Source organism: Leucopleurus acutus, assembly GCF_964270905.1.
Source record: "Leucopleurus acutus genome assembly, chromosome: 21".
Lineage (NCBI taxonomy): Eukaryota > Metazoa > Chordata > Mammalia > Artiodactyla > Delphinidae > Leucopleurus > Leucopleurus acutus.
The window spans coordinates 19,957,507-19,985,199 of record NC_139163.1 but is presented as its reverse complement, the minus strand read 5'-3'; the positions used below and the strand labels follow the sequence as shown (position 1 = coordinate 19,985,199).

The 27,693-nt window shown below is 35.7% G+C and overlaps 1 protein-coding gene across 3 annotated transcripts in view; it reads right to left on the bottom strand.

Moving 5' to 3' along the window:
• Positions 1-27,693, bottom strand: part of SGCZ (sarcoglycan zeta) — a gene marked incomplete at both ends in the record, with an annotated part of 909,187 nt that overhangs the window by 151,155 nt on the left and 730,339 nt on the right. For 2 of the 3 annotated variants that reach the window (XM_082863702.1, XM_082863704.1), the window contains one exon: positions 9,245-9,346. The exons of the other annotated variant lie outside the window; for it this stretch is intronic. In XM_082863702.1, the coding sequence (XP_082719828.1) occupies positions 9,245-9,346 (102 nt within the window). The remainder of the gene's footprint in view (positions 1-9,244; positions 9,347-27,693) is intronic. 3 annotated transcript variants of the gene reach the window in all.

The window sequence follows — 27,693 nt, the reverse complement described above, 5'->3', positions numbered from 1 at the left end:
CTTATCTAGTGACTAGTACTTTCTTCTCTCTACTTTTTTACATCTATCTGCCTACCTATCAATCAATCTATCTATCTTTTTACTTTTAATTCAGGTGTAATGTGTCCTCATACTCCCACTTTGTTTAGCCAACCACTCATACCCCATTTTCAACTTTTTATGTCCTGAGCAATATATATATATATATTTATATATACATATATATATATATATATATATATATATATTTTTTTTTTTTTGCGGTACGCGGGGCTCTCACTGTCGTGGCCTCTTCCGTTGCGGAGCACAGGCTCCGGATGCGCAGGCCTAGCGGCCATGGCTCACGGGTCTAGCTGCTCCGCGGCATGTGGGATCTTCCTGGACCGAGGCACGAACCCGTGTCCCCTGCATCGGCAGGCGGACTCTCAACCACTGCTCCACCAGGGAAGCCCAATAAGACACATTTTTAATCAGTACTTAAAATGTATCTTCTGATAGCTCAAAGGTTTTAATTTTCCTTTCAAATAAAAATTTTCAATGGTCAAATGAGACTATCTATAGAGTTACCTAAGATATTCTTCCTTTTACCTGGAATAATTTTTAATTTTATGAATTGCTTAAAAGCAATGAATCAGAATGGGGAATTTAGGTTTGAGTCATAGTATTAAGACTTTTCTTTGCACAACTTGAGACAGCTAAATTGCCACACGCAAATGAAGACAATATCTCCTCCTGTACAGCAGTATGAATTAAGGTAATATGTATAAAAATGCTTTGTAAATTGCAAAGTTTAATGTTCAGGATTATTAAACTATAGTGAGTAGTTACATAGGTGGTTTCAGTGTTTTCATCTGTTGACACATGGTTGAGGGGCATCTATGAACCACTTAAAAAACTGTATATAATTATTTATTTTTATCCTTGTATTTAGATATTTTCCTCAGCTTTGAGTGGATTTTACCAAAGATGTCTGAATTTATAAACACTGAAAAGCACTTTGTTGCACAAATTTGTGTTATCTTTTCTGTATTCACTACTAGTGTTCCTTAACCAGCATGTACACATAACCTCAATAAAGAGGCTCAGATTAATTATTTGCAGATGTTTGTTAAATATAACAGAAGCTTAAGTTCATCAAAACTGAGGAATGTAAATTGGTACAGCCACTTGGAGAACAGTATGGAGATTCCTTAAAAAACTAAAAATAAAGCTACCATATGACCCTGCAATTCCACTCCTGGGCACATATCCATAGAAGACCGTAATTTGAAAGGATACATGCAACCCAATATTCATTGCAGCACTATTTACAATAGCCAGGATATGGAAACAACCTCAATGTCCGCTGACGGAAAAATGGATAAAGAAAATGTGGTACATATATACAATGGAATATTACTCAGCCATAAAAAGGAACAAAATAATGCCATTTGCAGTGATGTGGATGGACCCAGAGGTTATCATACTGAGTGAAGTAAGTCAGACAGAGAAAGATAAATATCATATGATATCACTCATATGTGGAATGTAAAAAAATGGTACAAATGAAGCTATTTACAAAACAGAAATTGAGTCAAACTTATGGTTACCAAGGGGGAAAAGGGGGGAGGGAAAATTGGGATTGACATATACACACTACTATATATATAAAATAGATAATTAATAAGAACTACTATTCTTATAGCACACAGAACTCTATTCAAAACTCTGTAATGACCTATATGGAATAGAATCTAAAATAAGAGTGGATGTATGTATATGTATAACTGACTCATTTTGCTCTACATCAGAAACTAACACAACATTGTAAATCAACTATACTCCAATAATAAAAAAAAAATGAGGAACTTAAAGTCCTATTATTTCTAGTGCTGTCAGACTGTAAATATTTACGGTCATTAATTACTTAGAACAGCAGGTCTACAATTTACAGAGAGACAACTATAGAAGAAACTTTTGCAAAGACGAGGTGGATAGAACAAGAAGCAATGACTTGAGATGTGAGTTCTGGCTCACTTTTGAGTCCTCAGACCTTGGACACATCACTTAAATTACCTAAGTCTTGAGGTAAAGTATTGGCAAAATGGCAATAAAATTATCTGCTCTGTTCACCTCACAGGGTTGTTGCTTTGACATTTAGATATCTTTTCGTGGAATCCACTGAATATATTAAATGAGAGAAATAATAAAAATTACATTGATAGATATCTAAAAATATGGAAAAAACATTGATTTCTGACTAGACTATAATCAAGCTAATAATGGATGGATTTTCAGACTTCATGTTACTTGACCCATCAGAAACAGTTCTTCACTCTATCAACTTGGAAACACTTTCTTCTCTTTCCTTTCAGGACACCATACTCTTCTGGTTTTCTTACTACTTCATCCATCTCTCCTTCTTAGTCTGTGGTTGGTTCTTGCACTTCTTTCCAAACTCTTCAATAATGGAGTGATGGATTATAGTGATTATAGGTAGAATATTCAGTATTCTATCCACACTTACTGACATTCTTGTCTGATCTCATGTATTTAAATTAGATAGATAGATAGATATAGATATTAATATTGATATAAAAATGTTTCTAATTTGTGTCTCAAGCTTATACCTCAACATGAAATCTACACTCAGATAGCCACCTGTTAACGTGAAATGCCTGCTCTTCTAGTAGACAAAATTATCAGCTCCAAAATTGTGCTCAAAATCTTCCCCCGCTCCCTACTTTGCCCCAAATTGGCTAATAGTGACTACTCAGAACAAAAAACCTTGATACATATGTGATTCTCTCTTATTCTCACATCCCATTTGCAATGTGTTATCAAATTCTTATATTCTACTTTTAAAATATACTGTCTTTGATCATAATACTCATCACATAGTGAGGATTAAATATATACAAAGGATGAAAAATATGCAAAGGATTTAGTATAATGTTTGGCTTTCATTAAAAATAATAAGCAATACTGTTTCTTGTGTTGGACTCTGTGGTAAAGGTTCTACCTCGTTTATGTCTTCTAATAAAAACCATAACATTCTAGTCCCTAAAAATATTAGGGGCTACTATGAACTTTTGCAGATGATAAAAGTAAGGCACAGAGAGGTAAAATCAGGTAACAAGTCACAACTGCTAAGTAACAGAGCCAGGATTTGAAGCCAGGAATTGGACTTCAGAAATTTACTCTATGCTGAATGTCAGCTAGTGTTAAAAACCATTATCTGTCGAACAGCCACAAAAATGATTTGAAATATAATAGAAATGAAAAACTTTCAAGAAAATGGCCAGCTTACATTCACAACACCAAAAGGAACAGTTTTTCTCCACAAGCACAAAGGTGAAGAGAAAACGGAATGGAAAACCCATTCCCATACACAATATGAACCATAAAGTGATTGACAAGAAACTTGTAATGCTTATATGAAAAAGAATGTTAAGAAATGTTCCTGAGCAACACAAAGTAAGTTTTCAAAAGAAAAAAAAAATCAGGAGAGAAGCCATATTTCTAGATAGAAAAATCTCAAAACTATAAAGATGTCAACTTTCTCAAATTAAATGCAACCATAATTAAGTTTCCAATTGGAGTTTTTATGAAACTTGACAGCTGATTATTAAGTTCATTTGGAAGAGAAAATGCACAATAGTCAAAAGGTTTTGAAAAAGAGCAATAAAAAAGAACTTGCTGTAACAGTTCCTTAAAGTTACAGTTTGGTTTTAGTCCAAATGTATCAATAGAACAGATAGAAGGGCCATAAATAAATCTATGTACATTTAAGAATGTAGTATATGAGGAAAGTTGTACTACAAATCAGCGATGGGAAAAATCGACTATTCAAATTATGGTATTGGGGGCTATTGGTCATGAAGGAAATAAAAAAGGAAGGAAGGAAGGAAGGAAGGAAGGAAGGAAGGAAGGAAGGAAGGAAGGAAGGAAGGAAGGAAGGAAGCTTTCTTCCATCGCTTGCATTACCGCCTGAGCTCTGCCTCCTGTCAGCATTATGATGATCTGTATAATTATTTCATTATATATTACAGTGTAATAATAATAGAAATAAAGTGCACAATAAACGTAATGCACTTGAATCATCCCGAAACCATCCCCCTGTTACCCTGGTCCGTGGAAAAACTGTCTTCCACAAAACTGGTCTCTGGTGCCAAAACAGTTGGGGACCACTGCTATAGATATTAACTTACTTGTATTCAGAGGAAACATACAAAGTTTAAAATAATTAAAGAAATTATGATAGCTGTGGAGGACAAAGAAGATCCAACATAAGAATTATTGCTTTCTCTGAAAAACTTAACAAATGTAACTGAAAGATATTGAATGATATAATATAGAAAAGGTTCATGAAATGAAAGAAATGAAATGGCAAAAATGTATCAGACATCCAGGTAGAACGTGCCTGTCATCAACAGGAGAAAAATACCAGACTTTCCTGAGACTCTTTATGGCAATATTCAGTGCTAGAATTCCACAGAGCAATGAGCTAACAGGAAAAGAAGGGATGAACCATTAATAACATTCCAGAAAAGAATAAAGACAACAGTCAGACACCTTTCCCATGCAATATTTCAAGTATCAGCAAACAAACACACGAAACTAATTAACAATGAAATACAAGAAAGGAAGGAATGATTTGAATAATGAACTCAGCCCTGGAGAATCCATAAGAAAAGGACTGGTGGTGAGGATGGCAGGCATCTGTATTGTGAATTAAGACCAGAGTGCCAAGGCAATTAAATTTGCAGAACAGAATGTAAATATTATGAACGCTGACAAAGTTAAAATCATATAATTATCAGAAAAACCTGAAAATGAATAGGGGTGAAGACAAACTGGAGAGAAGCTAATCACCCCAAATTGCACTGCAGGGAGTTAATGAACACCATCTGAAATGAAAACATGGAGCTAATGCATCCAACTTCCTAATGGTTTTCATTGTCTTTTATTCTTAACCATAAAGACAGTTAAAAAAAACCATTTTTGTGGTAAAAAAATATTAAAGGTCAGCAATTCTTTCCAATTTATGTCAGTTTATGTTTCTTCTATTTAATTATGTATAATATACTAATTATAAATAGCAGGTACATGTCTCCCTATATATTTATCTTTTTTATTTGTGCAAATATATAATTATATAACTGTCATGATGTTCACCATATGTTAACAGGTTTTTTTCTTGAGTGTAAAGATTTTGGGATGATTTGTGTGTTGGGTGTGTTTTAACTTGAATAAAGACATTACAGTAAATAATAAAGTTCGTCAGTATTAAACAACTGGATGTGAAATAATAAGAATGATAATAATAAAAAGATTATAGAAGCTTGCAGATATCTATTTATGATTGGTTTGCATGGGAGAAAGAAACCTGCATAGAAGAGATTTGCCAAGGTAGCTGAAGGACACAGGGTCAGGAGATTTATCATGTTGTGTAACCAGGGAAGAGGTTTGCTGAACTTGCCTGTCTCCATGGCTTTCTGTCTGAATTATATAAAGAAGAATTGAACACAGGAGATGAAAAACTGATTGTAACCAAGAACCCAGTTAGTATCACAGCTCTGAAGCCAAGTGAAATGACTGGAAGTGAAGAGAGGGTAGAACATTGCTCACAGCTCTGCTAACACAGGAATCCTAAAAAAAAATGCAGACTTCTTTGTTTTGCTGTGGAGTTACAGGAACTGGAATTATCTGGTAGCCATTCCCCTGACACAATTATCAATCTGTCATGCAGGATGCTGGGATGAGGGGCAATAGTGAGGTACCACCTTAACTGAGGATCCTTAAACGGAAAAAAATAAGAGAGGTATTCAGCTAATATCAGATGAAGTTGGATAATACTTAAGATAGTCCTAGAGAACTAAGGATGCAATTTTTTTTCTGGTAACAATCAGTGAAATATAATCTAACCACCTGAGCACTCTGAATTCATGAAACCTTGAGAAACTTTCAATTACATTAAAAAACTGGTGATTACAAGTCCTAATTTCCTGATACTTCAAATATTTAACCTAAAGTTAGACCACATGCACTAAAGACCCATTCAGAACGTTATAATATATGCAAGGTCAAATTCCAAGTTCTTTGAATATTTTGTATCTAAAGAAAACTATATATTTAACTTCACAAATGTTCAGTGAGTACCTACTCTCTGAAAATAATGTTAATTTTGAAGATGCATTGAATTCTAAGATACTTTAAACATAGAATATGTTTTTCTGTGTGCTGATATGATCAACCACTTAAAAAGGTTTTTTTTTTTTTTTTTAAAGCATGAATAAGAGAGTAAACTGCATTGGATAATAATAGAATTTCAAATATCTATAGAAATTTGGTGGTGGAGACAGCCAACTACCCTACAGTTAGCTTGTAGGGTAGAAACAGCCCATGGTTTATTAAGTTAGGAGGCTAGGTGTGTGTGTCTGTGGGCAACTGCATTTTCTGACCAATAGAAATGTATTACATTTCCATGTATAGTATTAAATAAATACCTATGTAACCAGAAAATAATTTTAAATAAGAAAATTATTTCAGAGTGGAATACTGGCTAAATAGAAAGAAGGCAATCCACTGGCATTAGTGCAGGAAAACACACACACAAACACACACACAAATCAAAACTGCAGGAAAAAAAATCTGCACAAATCAAAATTGTACACTATTTTTCTCAGCTTAATTGAATCTTTGTAAGTACCTGTTGAATTTAATAGATTTTATCTTACCTACAGGAATTTTGACATTTTATCATAAAAACATTTGAATACATGAAAATGTGTGGAAAGACTGGACTAAGTGGAATTAAAAAAATAATGTAAAACCTCATCTCTACTAGTATTACTGAATTTGTTGTGCTCTTTCTTAACCTAAGAATCACGTATTTTGATAAATTTCTACCAAACTCACTTTATTAATGAGAAAACTAAGGCTCAGGAACATTGTGGCTGGCTTTTTGAAGCACTGAATAAACTTCACGGCAGAGAAAAAACAACTGCATACATTCATGGACAAGAGAATCCTAAAATGGGGACTGCTTATAAAAGATATATTTCTCTTTATTTTAAATATTTATTTTTTTGTGGTATGTGGGTAGAGACATTTCCACGGGATAAATGAGTCTCCTTTTTCTGTTCTCAAACCAGTCCTCCCGTCTGACTGCTGATGGAACATGCTGCCACCTGCCTGAGCTGTATCATGCTTCGCAGTTACTGAGAGGCAAATGATAACGAGAGGAGAAGCGACAGGACAGGGGATGTGAAAGGGAGCATATAGATTTCCATCAATACGGTGAGTTTTAGAATTGCTTGGGAACAGGCTTCCCTGGTGGCGCAGTGGTTGAAAGTCCGCCTGCCGATGCAAGGGACATGGGTTCGTGCCCCGGTCCGGTCCGGGAAGATCCCACATGCCGCGGAGCAGCTGGGCCAGTGAGCCATGGCCGCTGAGGCTGCGCGTCCGGAGCCTGTGCTCCGCAACGGGAGAGGCCACAGCGGTGAGAGGCCCGCGTACCGCAAAAAAAAAAAAAAAAAAAAGAAATGCTTGTGAACTTTCCCAGGGATAAAAGTTAGAAAGCCCATGTGCCACCACCTCCCATTTTAATGCTATAACATCAGTGAATTCTTTCTTATTTGGTCCATAGTTGGAGTCAACATACATCCCCGTTTCCCAGGAGTATCCTCGTTTACACCTGTTGCTTGCTCTCAAAAATGTTCCTACTAGGAAGGTAAATTCCATGACCCTCCTGCTGGCAGCAGGCTTCACAATCCTTCTCTAAACTGTGCTCCCAGGAAGCTGCTCCAAATTGGTCTAAAATGGCTTTGAAGATAAATCTTTTTTTTTTTTCTTGCCGTCCCCAGACTTATCAATAGGATATACTTTCAAAGAAGTTCCCGCCTATGATGACTCTCACCTTTGTCCTATGTTAAGTACTGTTTTTATTTCCAAGTATGAGTTTTCATTTCTTCAAATATGAAACTGCTTAGTGGTGTGAAACACAAGAAGGAACCAGAAAATAACAGAGTGGTGATAACTTCCAGTCAAAGGGAAGATGCTAATACGTGTAAGCATGCTATATTTTTTCAGTTTTCCTAACAATCAAATCAAATAAAAACACCAAACTTTTTAATTTAAGTTTAATTAGTTTTGATAGTTTAATCAGTAAGGTCAGGTGTTCATACATGTATCTATTGTATTATTTATTCTCTGACCTAAATCCAGAAAGTAATCTTAATAAAAAATTTCCAGTACCCAGAGTAGCAGTCAATAGAGTATATTAGGAAGCTCTGCAAGTTCACACATAACAAAATAAAATTTAAACTTAATATAATTATCCTAATTAAAATTTTTATGAAAAAGAATCCTTTGTTCTGTGTTCACTTTGATATTTAAGGGAAAAATAGCCTCGAAGCAAATTATAAAATTTTGGCTTACTATGCAACTCATTTGCTAAAATATTGCTAATATTAAAACATTCTAGTCGAAAATACACTTTCATATTTATGAAATAAGGTTAGTAATCTTTCCACGTTTTATATAACAATCTTTCTAATTATTCTGTTTCACTAAATTTATTTCCGCACATACACACATATCCCAGGGGAAAGCCTATTACATTTGAAAGAGTCTAGTGAGATTCTGATGTACCAAAGATACTACCTTCTGAGAAATAACACACTTAAGCCAAAATGAACAATGTCTAAGCTATAATGTTTTGAGTTTTAGCATGCTGCTAGGTGATAAAACACACATAGCACACATACATACACACATACATTTGAAAGAATAAATATTCTTACTGGTTTTAAATAATGTACATCCAGAAATAAAGTTAATTTCTGTACTAAGACTTTTTGTCACCACTTTTAGAAAATGCATGTCCGTTAAAGCTGAAAAGATGTAAAATACATTGAATTAATATCATTTATTCAAGTCAAGGTTCTTGCAGAAATTACTCAAAATATGTTAAATGCCCCTTTTGGAATTAATATAACTGGATTTTTAAGGTCCATCCATTGAAAACAGAAGGGCATATTTTAGAGACTAACAAAAGCAACACTGCAGTTTAATTGGAAATGGCTCTCTAATTTGTCAGTTTGAAATTAACTTCTCCACTGGTTTTTCAATTGTTTCATTGTTTTGATTTCTTCAAATAAGTCTTTAGCTTAAAATAACTAAATGCATACTGAAGAGATAAGGGGTATCTGCCCTCCTATTTTAAGCTAAAACATAACCTCTAAATTATCTTTTACAGTAAGCCAAAGCCAGTATCACATACCTTTCGGGAATGAATTTCTTTCACATACAATGGAAGTAGAAACTCAGATATACCTTCAAGTCGGATTCCCTTCTTGGTGACTCTCAGATTTCCCATACCATCCTACAAGCAATGAAATATAGTTCACTTTTAGGTTAATTAGAGAATGAATAACTGGCCATAATTTTCTTAGGCCTAAGTTGAGAAAACAGTAAGCTCAAATCAGTGATGATTTAAGGAAAATGAGAGGTTGAATCTACTTAATGAATGATTGCAGCAGTTTGCATGCATATGGTGGGCTCTGTTTAAAATGAACAGGGAAAGAGGATTATAAAGGACCTAGTATCTCTTTCAAGTTCTAACAGAGACTGGGACTCATCTGTGAATAAATCCTGTACTTTCTTCATGCATCAATCCTTTTAACTATTTATTAGGTAAAATGATACTTACTACCTGATTATTGAAAACAACTTTGCAGAGAGATCTAGTATTATTTTTACATGACAGTTATACACATATTTCTGCTACAATCAAATAGTCACATTTGTACAAGCAATAAATGATTGACTAGTGTAAGTAAGAATGGTGTCCCAGTGTTTTAACCATGGGTTAATCATACATCCTTTTCTTTAGAAAATAATACTCTATGAGGAGGGTAAAACAGTACACAAATAATATTTATGAGACAAAAAGTAAAAATAGTAAGAACATGGGAATTAAAGAAAGGAGAATTCACATCTGGTTGGAGAGTAAACCATTTCTCATGGAAGATACTGACTACGATAAAGGCCTTAAGAATACGGAGTTTCAACAGAAGATGTCCCTAGAGGGAGGAACAAAATGACCATTCTGGTCACAATTAGGAAATAGCATGCCATCCAAACTGGCTCATGGAATATTGTGAGCAAAAACAACTGGGAGTATGTTTTGAGGCCAGAGAAAGAAAAGCCATGAATGCAAACTAAGGGGTCTGTATGTACAACAGCGTCCAAGAGAAGGAATGTAAAAAGTTCTCGAATAGCTCAGTGGCTTGAAATGATCAGAGTTATGCTTTAAGATGAAGCTGGTAGAAGTACTATGTGGAGCTATCTGACAGAGTATCAATAATAATGCACACCTTGGTAATAAGTGTGAGAAGTGTGGTGGAAGAGCAACCTTCAAGACCTGGTGACTAATTTTATCTGGAGATACTGAAAAGAGGGCCATTTATGACTGACCCAAGGTTTCACAACTATGACTATGTAAGGATATGTAGTGATTTTTACACTTGAACTAGTAAAATTTGTAGGCTCAATGGAAAAAATAAGTTCAGCTTTGAACTTTCTAACTTTGGACTTTCTAACTACTTCCAGTAGCAACCCTGGAAAAAAGAATTTTATCCATCAACCAACGCATCTGTAGAAAGCAGGCTGGGGTGTGACAGTTGCTTAAGTCTCGCTTGAATCTATCATGATGGATGAGCAAGTCCTGTGTGGAAAAAATGTTTATAAAACCAAAGAGGGACTCCTAGATAACGCCTAGGTCTGTGGCTTGGAAAGACATATTTTCTACCTCCAGGGAGGCTGGGATTAGTAGAAGAGGAAAGGCAAGAGATTATGATAGCCAGCCTCAACCCTCTGCTCTGACCTCAAAAGAAAGCCAAAGAAGAAGTAGAACAATGAATAGAATTTTGAGTAAGAACTGAAGAACTTTTTTTTAAACTCAGACAAAGAAAAGGACTAAGAAGACCGAGAGAAATATTTTGAGGTGGTGAGATCTGTCTTCTCATGGAAGGAGAAAGGAATTGATTCTGGTTGAACTGAATTTGGGATGAGACAGAGGAATTCACTTCTTGAGCTTGAACTTCTTGTCAGCTTAAACTTAAAGCTGACACTAGAAATGCCTAAAAGTTTTTAAAAATAAGAAAATTTCAAGCATCTCTGAAGACAAATTCTGATGGGAAAATAGGCCTACTTTTGTTTCTCTCAGACAGAGCTAGTTTACACCAGTTTTATAATATCCTCTCTCACTTTTGAAACTGAGTGTCTCTGATATAGACATTAATTACAGGGTTGCTCACTCACTGGCTCTAATTAGTTTTGCAACATTATGCAACAGAAACAGGCAGAATTAACAGTGAGAGAGGTTCAAAACTGAGGATTTTCTAGACAGGAGTGGCAGAAAGTCATAGGTACGTGGTGTTCTAAAGTAACAAAAAAATGATGCCCCTTAAAAGGCTATTATTTTTTTCTTGTTGGATAGAGACATGTAAAGCCAGAACAGTTGTGTCTGGCTGCAAAAATAGCACAGGGTAAAGAATAGCAACAGATGATAAATTAATCATCAAGTTCAATAGGAGTTAAAAAAATACGAGAAATGCTAAGACAGGTTTGTCATCAGAAAATGGAAACTCAGATTTTGAGATCTTGAAGGTGAGAACATTTCCGGACATGAGGTCCAGAGAACACCTGAGGAGTGGCTGCAGATGTAGACTGGAGACACAACCCTGTATATTGCACAGAGCCTAGAATAATAGTACATGTAAAGTGATGTGTGGCTTTAAAGTATTATTTTGTTTGAGGGATTTTCTTGGCTAAATCTCACACACTGACTGTCCATGTATATTCTCAAATGCCTGCCTAAAGGAAATGTCCGGGAGTGCTCTCCATGGAGTTGCTTTGCAAATGTTTAAGGCAAATATTAGACTATCTCAAGTAAAGAGAAACAAATTCTATCATGAATGTAATTCCCAGTTCAATATTAATCTTAAAAAATGTTTTTATAAGATGGCTAAAAATAAAAGAATTGGACATCCAAAGTTAAATGTGATATTACCTATGCTATATGCATATTCAATTTTGGAAAGTTTTGATTCTTAAGCTCAGTGTTTTCTTCTTATATTTTCTATATAACATAAAATGTGTGGCTTCCCTGGTGGCGCAGTGGTTGAGAGTCCGCCTGCCGATGCAGGGGACACGGGTTCGTGCCCCAGTCTGGGAAGATCCACATGCCACGCAGAGCGGCTAGGCCCGTGAGCCATGGCCGCTGAGCCTGCCCGTCCGGAGCCTGTGCTCCGCAACGGGAGAGGCCACAACAGTGAGAGGCCCGCGTACCGCAAAAAAAAAAAAAAAAAAAAAAAAAAAAAAAAAAAAAAAAGTGGCGGCAGATATATAGTTACATTCCATTTATTTAATTAAAAAAATTTTTTAACATCTTTATTGGAGTATAATTGTTTTACAATGGTGTGTTACTTTCTGCTTTATAACAAAATGAATCAGATATACATATACATATATCCCCATATCTCTTCCCTCTTGTGTCTCCCTCCGTTCCACCCTCCCTATCCCACCCCTCTAAGTGGTCTCAAAGCACCAACCTGATCTCCCTGTGCTATGTGGCTGCTTCCCACTAGCTATCTATTTTACATTTGGTAGTGTATATATGTCCATGCCACTCTCTCACTTTGTCCCAGCTCACCCTTCCCCCTCCCCATATCCTCAAGTCCATTCTCTAGTAGGTCTGCATCTTTATTCCCGTCTTGACCCTAGGTTCTTCATGACCATTTTATTTTTTTTTTTAGATTCCATATATATGGGTTAGCACAGGTACTTGTTTTTCTCTTTCTGAACTTACTTCACTCTGTATGACAGACTCTAGGTCCATCCACCTCACTACAAATAGCTCAATTTCGTTTCTATTTATGGCTGAGTAGTATTCCATTGCATATATGTGCCACATCTTCTTTATCCATTCATCTGTTGATGGACACTTAGGTTGCTTCCATGTCCTGGCTATTGTAAATAGAGAGGCAATGAACATTGTGGTACATGACTCATTTTTTTTTTTTTTTGCGGTATGCCGGCCTCTCACAGTTGTGGCCTCTTCCATTGCGGAGCACAGGCTCCGGACGCGCAGGCTCAGCGGCCATGGCTCACGGGCCCAGCCACTCCGCAGCATGTGGGATGCTCCTGGACCGGGGCATGAACCTGCGTCCCCTGCATCGGCAGGTGGACTCTCAACCACTGAGCCATCAGGGAAGCCCTACATTATTCTTTTTGAATTATGGTTTTCTCAGGGTATATGCCCAGTAGTGGGACTGCTAGTTCGTATGGTAGTTCTATTTTTATTTATTTAAGGAACCGCCACCATACTGTTCTCCATAGTGGCTGTATCAATTTACATTCCCACCAACAGTGCAAGAGGGTTCCCTTTTCTCCACACCCTCTCCAGCATTTATTTGTAGGTTTTTTGATGATGGCCATTCTGACTGGTGTGATGTGATACCTCATTGTAGTTTTGATTTGCATTTCTCTAATGATTAGTGATGTTGAGCATTCTATCATATGTTTGTTGCAATCTGTATATGTTCTTTGGAGAAATGTCTGTTTAGGTTTTTTGCCCATTTTTGGCTTGGGTTGTTTGTTTTTTTGATATTGAGCTGCATGAGCTGCTTGTAAATTTTGGAGATTAATCCTTTGTCAGTTGCTTCATTGGCAATATTTTCTCCCATTCTGAGGGTTGTCTTTTCGTCTTGTTTATGGTTTGCTTTGCTGTGCAAAAGCTTTTAAGTTACATTAAGTCCCGTTTGTTTCCTTTTGTTTTTACTTCCATTTCTCTAGGAGGCAGGTCAAATAGGATCTTGCTGTGATTTATGTCAAAGAGTGCTCTGCCAATGTTTTCCTCTAAGAGTTTGATAGTCTCTGGCCTTACATTTAGGTCTTTAATCCATTTGGAGTTTATTTTTGTGTATGGTGTTAGGGAGTGTTCTAATTTCATTCTTTTACATGTAGCTATCCAGTTTTCCCAGCACCACTTATTGAAAAGGCTGTCTTTTCTCCACTGTATATTCTTAGCTGCTTTATCAAAGATAAGGTGACCATATGTGCGTGGGTTTATCTCTGGGCTTTCTATCCTGTTCCATTGATCTGTATTTCTGTTTTTGTGCCAGCACCATACTGTCTTGATTACTGAAGCTTTGTAGTACAGTCTGAAGTCAGGGAGCCTGATTCCTCCAGCTCCGTTTTTCTTTCTCAAGATTGCTTTGGCTATTCGGGGTCTTTTTTGTTTCCACACAAATTGTGAAATTATTTGTTCTAGTTCTGTGAAAAATGCCAGTGGTAGTTTGATAGGGATTGCATTGAATCTGTAGATAGTTTGGGGTAGTATATTCATTTTCACAACGTTTATTCTTCCATCCAAGAACATGCTGTATCTCTCCATCTGTTTGTATCATCTTTTCTTTCACCAGTGTCTTATAATTTTCTGCAAACAGGTCTTTTGTCTCCTTAGGTAGGTTTATTCCTAGATATTATATTCTTTTTGTTGCAATGGTAAATGGGAGTGTTTCCATATTTTCACTGTCGGATTTTTCATCATTAGTGTATAGGAATGCAAGAGATTTCTGTGCATTAATTTTGTATCCTGCTACTTTACCAAATTCGTTGATTAGCTCTAGTAGTTTTCTGGTAGCATCTTTCGGATTCTCTATGTATAATATCATGTCGTCTGCAAACACTCACAGCTTTACTTCTTCTTTTCCCATTTGGATTCCTTTTATTTCCTTTTCTTCTCTGATTGCTGTGGCTAAAACTTCCAAGACTATGTTGAATAACAGTGGTGAGAGTGGGCAACTTTTCTTGTTCCTGATCTTAGTGGAAATGGTTTCAGTTTTTCACCAGTGAGAACGATGCTGCCTGTGGGTTTGTCATATACAGCCTTTATTATGCTGAGGTAAGTTCCCTCTATGCCTACTTTCTGGAGGGTTTTTTTTTTTTATCATAAATCGGTGTTGAATTTTGTCGAAAGCTTTCTCTGCATCTATTGAGATGATCATATGGTTTTTCTCCTTCAATTTTTTAATATGGTGTATCACATTGATTGATTTGCATATATTGAAGAATCCTTACATTCCTGGTAAAAATTCCACTTGATCATTGTTTATGATCCTTTTAAAGTATTGCTGGATTCTGTTTGCTAGTATTTTGTTAGGAGTTTTGCATTTATGTTCATCAGTGATATTGGCCTGTAGTTTTCTTTCTTTGTGACATCTTTTTCTGGTTTTGGTATCAGAGTGATGGTGGGCTTCTAGAATGATTTGGGAGTGTTCCTCCCACTACTATATTTTAGAAGAGTTTGAGGAGAAGAGGTGTTAACGTCTGTAAATGTTTGATGGAATTCGCCTGTGAAGCCATCTGGTCCCAGGCTTTTGTTTGATGGAAATTTTTAATCACAGTTTCAATTACAGTGCTTGTGATTGGTCTGCTCATATTTTCTATTTCTTCCTGGTTCAGTCTCAGAAGGTTGTGCATTTCTAAGAATTTGTCCATTTCGTCCATTTTATTGGCATATAGTTGCTTTTAGTAATCTCTCATGATCCTTTGTATTTCTGCAGGGTCAGTTGTTACTTCTCCTTTTTCATTTCTAATTCTATTGACTTGAGTCTTCTCGCTTTTTTTCTTGATGAGTCTTGCTAATGGCTTATCAATTTTGTTTATCTTCTCAAAGAACCAGCTTTTAGCTTTATTGATCTTTGCTATCATTTCCTTCATTTCTTTTTCATTTATTTCTGATCTGATCTTTATGATTTCTTTCCTTCTGCTAACTTTGGGGTTTTTTTTGTTGTTCTTTCTCTAATTGCTTTAGGTGTAAGGTTAGGTTGTTTATTTGAGATTTTTCTTGTTTCTTAAGGTAGGATTGTATTGCTATAAACTCCCTTTTAGAACTGCGTTTGCTGCATCCCATAGGTTTTGGGTCGTCGTGTTTTCATTGTCTTTTGTTTCTCAGTATTTTTTGATTTCCTCTTTGATTTCTTCAGTGGTCTCTTGGTTATTAAGTCGTGTATTGTTTAGCCCTCATGTGTTTGTATTTTTTACAGATTTTTTCCTGTAATTGATATCTAGTCTCATAGAGTTGTGGTCAGAAAAGATACTTGATATGATTTCAATTTTGTTACATTTACCAAGGCTTGACCTGTGACCCAAGATATGATCTATCCTGGAGAATGTTCCATGAGCACTTGAGATAAAAGTGTATTCTGTGGCTTTTGGATGGAATGTCCTATAAATATTAATTAAGTCCATCTTGTTTAATGTATCATTTAAAGCTTGTGTTTCCTTATTTATTTTCATTGTGGATGATCTGTCCATTGGTGAAAGTGGGGTGTTAAAGTCCCCTACTATGATTGTCGTACTGTGAATTTCCCCTTTCATGGCTGTTAGTATTTGCCTTATGTGTTGAGGTGCTCCCATGTTGGGTGCATAAATATTTACAATTGTTATATCTTCTTGGATTGATCCCTTGATCATTATGTAGTGTCCTTTTTGTCTCTTGTAATAGTCTTAGTTTTAAAGTCTGTTTTGTCTGATATGAGAATTGCTACTCCAGCTTTCTTTTGATTTCCATTTGCATGGAATGTCTTTGTCCATCTCCTCCCTTTCAGTCTGTATGTGTCCCTAGGTCCGAAGTGGGTCTCTTGTAGACATCATATTATGGGTCTTGCTTTTGTATCCATTCAGCCAGTCTACATGTTTTGGTTGGAGCTTTTAATCCATTTACATTTAAGGTAATTATCAATATATATGTTCCTATTACCATTTTCTTTATTGTTTTGGGTTTCTTATTGTAGATCTTTTCCTTCTTGTGTGTTTCCTGCCTAGAGAAGTTCCTTTAACATTTGTTGTAAAGCTGCTTTGATGGTGCTGAATTCTCTTAGCTTTTGATTGCCTGTAAAGGTTTTAATTTCTCCTTCAAATCTGAATGAGATCCTTGCTGGGTAGAGTAATCTTGGTTGTAGGTTTTTCTCCTTCATCACTTCAAATATGTCCTGCCACTCACTTCTGGCTTGTAGAATTTCTGTGGAAAGATCAGCTGTTAACCTTATGGGGATTCCCTTGTGTATTATTAGTTGTCTTTCCCTTGCTGCTTTTAATATATTTTCTTTGTATTCAATTTTTGATAATTTGATTAATATGTGTCTTGTCATGTTTCTCCTTTGATTTATCCTGTATGAGACTCTCTGTGCTTCCTGGACTTGAATAACTATTTCCTTTCCTTTATTAGGGAAGTTTTCATCTATAATCTCTTCAAATATTTTCTCAGTCCCTTTCATTTTCTCTTCTTCTTCTGGGACCCCTATAATTCAAATGTTGGTGCGTTTATTGTTATCCCAGAGGTCTCTGAGACTGTCCTGAATTCTTTTCATTCTTTTTCCTTTATTCTGCTCTGACGTAGCTATTTCCACTATTGTATCTTCAAGGTCACTTATTCGTTCTTCTGCCTCAGTTATTGTGCTACTGATCCCTTCTAGAGAATTTTTAATTTCATTTATTGTGTTGTTCATCACTGTTTGTTTGCTCTTTAGTTCTTCTAGTTCCTTGTTAAATGTTTATTGCATTTTCTCCATTCTATTTCCAAGATTTTGGATCATCTTTACTATCATTATTCTGAATTCTTTTTCAGGTGGCGAAATGGTGGAATAAAATCAAATGGCGAAAATCTCCCAGATATCTTCATCTCAACGCCAAGATCCAGCTCTATTCAACTACCAGCAAGCTAGAGTGCTGGACACCCTATGCCAAACAACTAGCAAGACAGGAACACAACCCCATCCACTAGCAGAAAGGCTGCCTAAAATCATAATAAGGTCACAGACAGTGCAAAACACACCACCAGATGCGTACCTACCCACCAGAAGGACAAGATCCAGCCTCCTCCACCAGAACACAGGCGCTAGTCCCCTCTACCAGGAAGCCTACACAACCCACTGAACAAACCTCAGCCATTGGGGGCAGACACCAAAAACAAAAGGAACTATGAACCTGCAGCCTGTGAAAAGGAGACTCCAAACACAGTAAGTTAAGCAAAATGAGAAGACAGAGAAACACACAGCAGATAAAGGAGCAAGGTAAAAACCCACCAGACCTAACAAATGAAGAGGAAATGTGCAGTCTACCTGAAAAAGAATTCAGAGTAATGATAGTGAAGATGATCTAAAATCTTGGAGAATGGAGAAAATACAAGAAACGTTTAACAAGGACCTAGAAGAACTAACAAGCAAACAAACAATGATGAACAACAAAATGAATGAAATTAAAAATTCTGTAGAGGAAATAAACAGCAGAATAACTGAGGCAGAAGAACAGATAAGTGACCTGGAAGATAAAATAGTGGAAATAACTACTTCAGAGCAGAATAAAGAGTGAAAAGAATTGAAGACAGTCTCAGAGAACCCTGGGACATTAAACACACCAATATTCAAATTATAGGGGTCCCAGAAGAAGAGGAGAAAAAGAAAGGGACTAAGAAAATATTTAAAGAGATTATAGTTGAAAACTTCCCTAATATGGGAAAGGAAATAGTTAATCAAGTCCAGGAAGCACAGAGAGTCCCATACAGGATAAATCCAAGGAGAAACATGCCAAGACACATATTAATCAAACTATCAAAAATTAAATAGAAAGAAAAAAATTAAAAGCAGCAAGGGAAAAACAACAAATAACATACAAGGGAATCCCCATAAGGTTAACAGCTGATCTTTCAGCAGCAACTCTACAAGCCAGAAGGGAGTGGCAGGACATATTTAAAGTGATGAAAGGGAAAAAGCTACAACCAAGATTACTCTACCCAGCAAGGATCTCATTCAGATCTGACAGAGAAATTAGAAACTTTAAAGACAAGCAAAAGCAAAGAGAATTCAGCACCACCAAACCAGCTTTACAACAAATGCTAAAGGAACTTCTCTAGGCAGGAAACACAAGAGAAGGAAAAGACCTAAAAAAACAAACCCAAAACAATTAAGAAAATGGTAATAGGAAATACATGTCGATAACTACCTTAAATGTCAATGGATTAAAAGCTCCAACCAAAACATGTAGACTGGCTGAATGGATACAAAAACAAGCCCCATATATATATGCTGTCTACAAAAGAACCACTTCAGACCTAGTGACATATACGGACTGAAAGTGAGGGGATGGAAAAGATATTCCATGCAAATGGAAATCAAAAGAAAGCTGGAATAGCAATTCTCATATCAGACAAAATAGACTTTAAAATAAAGAGTATTACAAGAGACAAAGAAGGACACTACATAATGATCAAGTGATCAATCTAAGAAGAAGGTATAATAATTGTAAATATTTATGCACCCAACATGGGAGCACCTCAATACATGAGCCAAATGCTAACACCCATAAATGGGGAAATTCACAGTACCACAATCATAGTAGGGGACTTTAACACCCCACTTTCACCAATGGACAGATCATCCAAAATGAAAATAAATAAGGAAACATAAGCTTTAAATGAAACATTAAACAAGATGGACTTAATTAATATTTATAGGACATTCCATCCAAAAAGCACAGAATACACTTTCTTCTTAAGTGCTCATGGAATATTCTCCAGGATAGATCATATCCTGGGTCATAAATCAAGCCTTGGTAAATTTAAGAAAACTGAAATCATATCAAGTACTTTTTCAGACCACAACGCTATGAGACTAGATATCAATTACAGGAAAAAATCTGTAAAGCACACAAACAGATGGAGGCTAAACAACACACTACTTAACCAAGAGATCACTGAAGAAGTCAACGAGGAAATCAAAAAATACTGAGAAACAAAAGACAATGAAAACACGACGACCCAAAACCTCTGGGATGCAGCAAAAGCCATTCTAAAGAGGGAGGTTTACAGCAATACAATCCTACTTTAAGAAACAAGAAATATCTCAACTAAACAACTTAACCTTACACCTAAAGCAATTAGAGAAAGAAGAAGAACAAAAACCCAAAGTTAGCAGAAGGAAAGAAATCATAAAGATCAGATCAGAAATAAATGAAAAAGAAATGAAGGAAACAATAGCAAAGATCAATAAAACTAAAAGATGGTTCTTTGAGAAGATGAACAAAATTGTTAAACCACTAGCCAGACTCATCACAAAAAAAGGGGAGAAGACTCAAATCAATAGAATTAGACACGAAAAAGGAGAAATAACAACTGACACTGCAGAAATACAAAGGAACATGAGAGATTACTAAAAGCAACTATATGCCAATAAAATGGACAACCTCGAAGAAATGGACAAATTCTTAGGAAAGCACAACCTTCCAAGCCTGAACCAGGAAGAAACGAAAAATATAAACAGACCAATCACAAGCACTGAAATTGAAACTGTGATTAAAAACCTTCCAACAAACACAACCCAGGACCAGATGGCTTCACAGGTGAATTCTATCAAATATTTAGAGAAGAGCTAACACCTAGCCTTCTCAAACTCTTCCAAAATATAGTAGAGGGTGGAACACTCCCAAACTCATTCTACGAGGCCACCATCATCCTGATATCAAAACCAGACAAAGATGTCACAAAAAAAGAAAACTTAAGGCCAATATCACTGATGAATATAGATGCAAATATCCTCAACAAAATACTAGCAAACAGAATCCAACAGCACATTAAAAGGATCATACACCATGATCAAGTGGGGTTTATTCCAGGAACGCAAGTATTCTTCAATATACACAAATCAGTCAATGTGATACACCATATTAACAAACTGAAGAATAAAAACCATATGATCATATCAATACATGCAGAAAAAGCTTCTGACAAAATTGAACACCCATTTATTATAAAAACCCTCCATTAATTAGGCATAGAGGGAAATTATCTCAACATAATAAAAGCCATATATGATAAATCCACAGCCACCATTGTTCTCAATGGTGAAAAACTGAAATCATTTCTACTAAGATCAGGAAGAAGACAAGGTTGCCCACTCTCACCACTATTATTCAACACAGTATTGGATGTGTTAGCCACAGCAATCAGAGAAGAAAAGGAAATAAAAGGAATCCAAAGCAGAAGAGAAGATGTAAAGCTGTGAGTGTTTGCAGACAACATGATACTATACATAGAGAATTCTAAAGATGCTACCAGAAAACTACTAGAGCTAATCAATGAATTTGGTAAAGTAGCAGGATACAAAATTAATGCACAGAAATGTCTTGCATTCTTGTACACTAATGATGAAAAATCTGAAAGAGACATTAAGGAAACACTCCCATTTACCACTGCAACAAAAAGAATAAAATACCTAGGAATAAACCTACCTACAGAGACAAAAGACCTTTATGCTGAAAACTATAAGACACTGATGAAAGAAATTAAATATGATAGAAACAGATGGAGAGTTATATCATGTTCTTGGATTGGAAGAATCAACATTGTGAAAATGACTATACTACCTAAAGAAATCTACACATTCAATGCAATCCCTATCAAACTACCACTGGCAGTTTTCATAGAACTAGAACAAACAATTTCACAATTTGTATGGAAACAGAAAAGACCCCAAAACTTTAAAGCTTTTGCACAGCAAAGGAAACCATGAAAAAGATGAAAAGACAACCCTCAGAATCGGAGAAAATATTTGCAAATGAAGCAACTGACAAAGGATTAATCTCCAAAATTTACAAGCAGCTCATGCAGCTCAATATCAAAAAAACAAACAACCCAATCCAAAAATGGGCAGAAGACCTAAATAGACTATTCTCCAAAGAAGGTATATAGATTGGCAACAAACACATGAAAGGATGCTCAAAATCACTAATCATTAGAGAAATGCAAATCAAAACTACAATGAGGTGTCACATCACACCAGTCAGAATGGCCATCACCAAAAAAATCTGCAAACAATAAATGCTGGAGAGGGTGTGGAGAAAAGGGAACCCTCTTGCACTGTTAATGGGAATGTAAATTGATACAGCCACTATGGAGAACAGTATGGCGGTTCCTTAAATAAATAAAAATAGAACTACCATACGACCTAGCAGTCCCACTACTGGGCACATACCCTGTGAAAACCATAATTCAAAAAGAGTCATGTACCACAATGTTCATTGCAGCTCTATTTACAATAGCCAGGACATGGAAGCAACCTACGTGTCCCTTGACAGATGAATGGATAAAGAAGATGTGGCACATATATACAATGGAATATTACTCAGCCATAAAAAGAAACGAAATTGAGTTATTTGTAGTGAGGTGCATGCATCTAGAATCTGTCATATAGAGTGAAGTCAGAAAGAGAAAAACAAATACTGTATGCTAACCCATATATATGGAATCTAAAAAAAAAAATGGTTATGAAGAACCTAGGGGCAGGACAGGAATAAAGACCCAGACCTACTAGGGAATGGACTTGAGGACACGGGGAGGGGAAGGGTAATTTGGGACAAAGTTATAGTGGCATGGACTTATATACACTACCAAATGTAAAATAGATAGCTAGTGGGAAACAGCCACATAGCACAGGGAGATCAGGTTGGTGCTTTGAGACCACTTAGAGGGGTGGGATAGGGAGGGTGGAACGGAGGGAGACACAAGAGGGAAGAGATATGGGGATATATGTATATGTATAGCTAATTCACTTTGTTAGAAAGCAGAAACTAACACACCATTGTAAAGCAATTATACTCCAATAAAGATGTTAAAAAAAGATTTCTTTTTGTTATTTATTCTTTCCTGCATGCTAAAGGAATAAAAAATCCAACTGCTAATTAAAAAGAGGAAATTCTCTTTAAAACATCTAAGCATTTTCTTTTTCTTACCTGTTTTATGCTGAGGTTTTATATAATTTATAATGAGCTGTTTTTCCTCAAGCATAAGAGAAAGAACAAATAAAATATAAGTTGGAAGGAAGCCTGCTTTATATATGTGTTTTTACTATGTTGTTTGCTGTAATCCTGTATTTTATTTTCATTTTAATTGGCCTTCCTTATTCCTGCCTATTATTAGAAAATAAACTCTACAGTAATAAGGATTGATAGACTTAGGAATTTGACCTCTAATTCAGCTTGTATAGAAACATCTTTAGAGATAGTTTTTAATAACATAACTTTTGTCATCTGGAGTATGATTAATTCTTTTTGTTCTTAGCCAATAATTGTTCTAAGTTTCACAATTTATGCTTCACCAATTATAAGAGTTTTGAAAAGTTTTTGAATATATGATATATTGAATAAGATAATAAATACTGTACTTTGTATCTATTATTTGGTGTTCTTTTGGCAATGTGAATGATTTTTTAAAAAGCATAATAAAATAAAATGTAATTTGTTTTCCAAGTTTTTCTCGACTAATGATACAATTCCTTGACAAACATTTCCTTCTTTTTCTAACAATCCACCTATCACTAGTCTCATAGAACATGTCATTGTTTAACAACAAAATCATCATAGTGAATATATGCTGAAACAAAATAAAACCCAAAACAAAACTATATTAATCTGACATGGTATATGTGATTATAATTATCTGGTTAATAGAGAAAAAAATAGATACATTCAATAAACCCAATAAGACTGCATATAAGGGACCAGCAATATATATTACATATATGTGTATACACACATATTTTATATATATATATATATATATATATATATACACACACACACATATATAAACTACTTAAAATGATGGAGAAATAGACATAGCTATTGAATCCACTAAGAATGTTTTGAATACATAAGCATTTTATGTTCAATAAAAAATAATCCTTTTGAAGAAAATCCTTACAGCACATCTTTTTCTTTTTGTATTTTATTTTATTAATTTTTTTATACAACAGGTTCTTATTAGTTATCTATTTTTTACATACTAGTGTATATATGTCAATCTCAGTCTTTAGTTTCTCTTCAGATAGAATATATCTTTTGCCTTTTATAGGACATCTTTTGGAAGCACTATCAGGAAAAAAAATTGGTGTGGCTCAGTCTAATAATCCAATTAATCATATGATACAAACTTAAATATGCATGGAAGCAGCAGCATTGTGCCACTTTAACATGAAGTTAAAGTTACACTCTGAGGATGCGCAAGAGACAGATTTGTTAATGAAGAGTGCTGTAGGAAAACCAAACATGCTATTATAACAAATCATATTTCTTGGTGGTTAAGTAGAGACAGCTGCAAAGAACCTTAGGTATTTGCTTAAGAAAAATAATAAAGAATTAATAATAACACTACGTACCCTAAAGACAGTCATCCGTAAATGGGTGACTGAAAAAAATCCACATTGTAATCTGTGTAACAAAATTATAAAGCCTAAAGCTTCACTATCAGTGTGTCTGTCTTTCCCAAACATGCTTAATAGTATGTAACAATTATAATAATCCCAGTGGAAAAAGTTCAGTTTTCAAATAAATTTAGGAAATCACTGCAATATATATTCCCACTCAGAGATTCATAATGCATATTAGCATACTCAACACACTGAGAGGTCTGGAGGAGAGAAATACTTTACTTTCTCTAATACAAAGTTCCCTAAACATTTGTCCAAAGGGACCCCCACTCACTCATCCATCTTTTGGAATAGGTGGAATAATGTCCCTTTAACACACTGCGTTCACTTATATTTTATAAACCCTGAAGGAAGATCTATGTAAAAAGAAGATGCGTTGTTTAGCATGAAGGCTTAAAAAGAGGTGATTAAAGAATTAAAAGCTACCGTGTCTCCACAGATATTTATTGAGAGCCTATGTATCATACCACTAAATTCTGTGTATTTTCGGCTTCCCAGCTGTATTTAAAAACTGGAGAGTCTATGTTGAACACTGCTAAGAATCTGGGCTGCTTCTGAGATGTAACTTGTTGTTAATAAGAAAGAGAGGCAATGTTGAGCACACCTCTAGTTTTTGCATATATATGTCAGTTACTATAAGGATAATTTAGTTCCTAAAAGGAGAATCACTTCTTACTTTGAACAAAATCACATTTCTGGACCTGTAAATTAAGAATAAGACCTCAGGGTATGGTAACTCTACATAGGTAATCCTCATGGTAAGGTCTTGTCTAAGAATTCCTTATAAATGCCCAAGACATCTTTAATTTCTACCCAAACTATGGAATTAATCCTAAGAGCTAAGTTCATAGAGCAATTTAGCAGCTACTGAGACAATAGTGCATTGTCACAACAACCCTGTAAAATAGAAACAATATTGCCCTCCTTTTATTTAAAACACACACACACACACACACACACACACACACACACACACAAAGTTAAGTGAATTGTATGCAGCTAGTAAGTTAGCCTAAAGTTTAGTCCTCTCACTCTTAGTCAATCTAACAACTGTAGGGACAGAAAATGTAAGTTAAATTTATTTTATTATGTAACTCCATTAGGAATATTCTAATATTTTTCATTATTATTTCTGAATTAATGTGTATCTCTTCTTTCTTAGATTGTTTGACTTTTAACTTTTAAAAACTTTCCTTCTCTCACTGACTTCATTTACCAGCACATATTTCTCTTCTGGCTTGGATCTGAACCATGGTATCCTGAAAGCAAATTATTTCTGGTAAGACAAAACTCTACTTCTAAGTAATTACAAAGTTCATCTTGACAATGACGCCCCCTAGAAAAACTTATTGATATTTTTACAGTCATAGACCATTTTAAAGGAGTCTCAAAACAATATTTTCTGTAAATAAAAAATTCACTGTTTCACATTCTTCCTATTGCATATATATGTCACTTCCTATTCCTATAACTGCTTTATAATTACCCTCATTCTATAAAACTAAGTTGTGTGTATATGTGTATATATGTGTGTGTGTGTGTGTGCGTGTGTGTGTGTGTATTTAGAAGAGGTGAATTGCATAGGAAGGGTAGGTAAAATTAACTTACTGAACCCAAAATTATAGCTATCCTATTAGCCTGGGACTGAGGGGATTTTAGGTGAATGTCAAGATTGGATGAATAGCCCACAGAAGGCAGTTGCCCCAATCAACAAGTCATGATTCGTTGCCAAATTTTGGTCATGAGCCAATTTTTTGACCCAGAATCCAATGACCTCTCTTGCCGAATTTAGACAGTAAATGGACAAGTGCAGCTGCCTTAGCCTGAGATTCCTCAGAAATGAGGATGTTGGTTATGCCGCCAGGTGAGCCACTAAATTCAGCAAAACTGAGGTCTCACTTCAGTGAAGGACCTGCCCCACCTACTGGGATTACCAAAGGCAGAAAACCTTTAACTTTCAGTCTTGTCAGGAAATATCTTAGCTCAAAGATCCATCTCGTCCAAAATCATGTCCCCCAAACCCCACCTGGGATGGCTTTCATGACTGATTGATCAATATGAGGATATAAAGATCTGGCCACCATATGAACCACTCTGGACAATTCTCAGGTTTATTTTAGCTCCAGAGCTCCCTGTGGGGTGAGTCAAGGTTGCTATTCCTTTGCATCACACTTTGACTTCTCTCTTCTCTCTGCTCAACTCTGCTTGCTTGATGTGATGTTATTATCTAGATTACTGAGAACTCTTTTAATCAAAATGCAACTAACTCCATGATACTTTTTAAACTAAAATTAAATTAAAAATTAAATTAAAACTTAGGGCAAGGATAAGACTGATGCTAAAAATGAAAGTGAACTATAATCTATATTAGAGAAATCAGTACATTAATATTTCTGCCAGTTGAGAAGAAAAGTAGGATAAGATGAGAAGTCATTCATATTGAGAAGTCAAAAATATGATTTTTTTTCTTCCAGAGAGTGCTTTATTAAGATACCATCATCACCAGGAAAGCTCTTTCATCTTTAATGCCTGCACTGCAGTCTTTCCTCTGTGGTTATTCATTTACCACAGACTTCCTTAAAATATTTGTTTATAGACAATGGTAATTTTCTTTTTTTACTTTTTTTTTTAGCGCAAAAGCGTTGGGTCTTCGTTGCTGCACGTGGGCTTTCTCTAGTTGTGGTGAGCGGGGGCTACTCTTCGTTGCGGTGTGCGGGCTTCTCATCACAGTGGCTTCTCTGAGGAGCATGGGCTCTAGGCGCGCAGGCTTCAGTAGTTGCGGCACGTGGACTCAGTAGTTGTGGCGCATGGGGTTAGCTGCTCCGTGGCATGTGGGACCTTCCCAGACCAGGGATTGAACCTGTATCCCCTGCATTGGCAGGCGGATTCTTAACCACTGCATCACCAGGGAAGTCCCTGTAATTTTTATAATAACTCAGGTCCAAACAAATAATGTAGATCTGGGTGAGTTTCTAACTACCTGGATGCCAGAGAAAGGACATCTCTTCTCCACCTGAATGTTAAATCAAAAGTTTGAACATGGTTGCTTAGACTTGTGGTTTTTCAAATTTTTAAACATTTAGAAACTTTTAAGAGATAAAATATGGTGTTTGGTGGGGTATTGATTTAGAAGTTATTGTAGGTAATAGCTTCACTATTGATCCTATTTCTAGCTTTCAGTACACAATTCAGAGTCATGGTAAATGCTTTCTTTATCTTCCACACGATGAATCAGTTGCCATGTCCTATGAATATGTGGGGGATAGGCTTGTGTAGTCTCTTTGTGTGTGTGTGTGAGTGTGTGTGTGTGCGCTTTGGGATGTGTTTTGGTACTTGGAGAAAATATGAGCATCTATCCCAGGAAAAGTGGATGAGTAAAATATATGGCATAGCATGCAGCCAT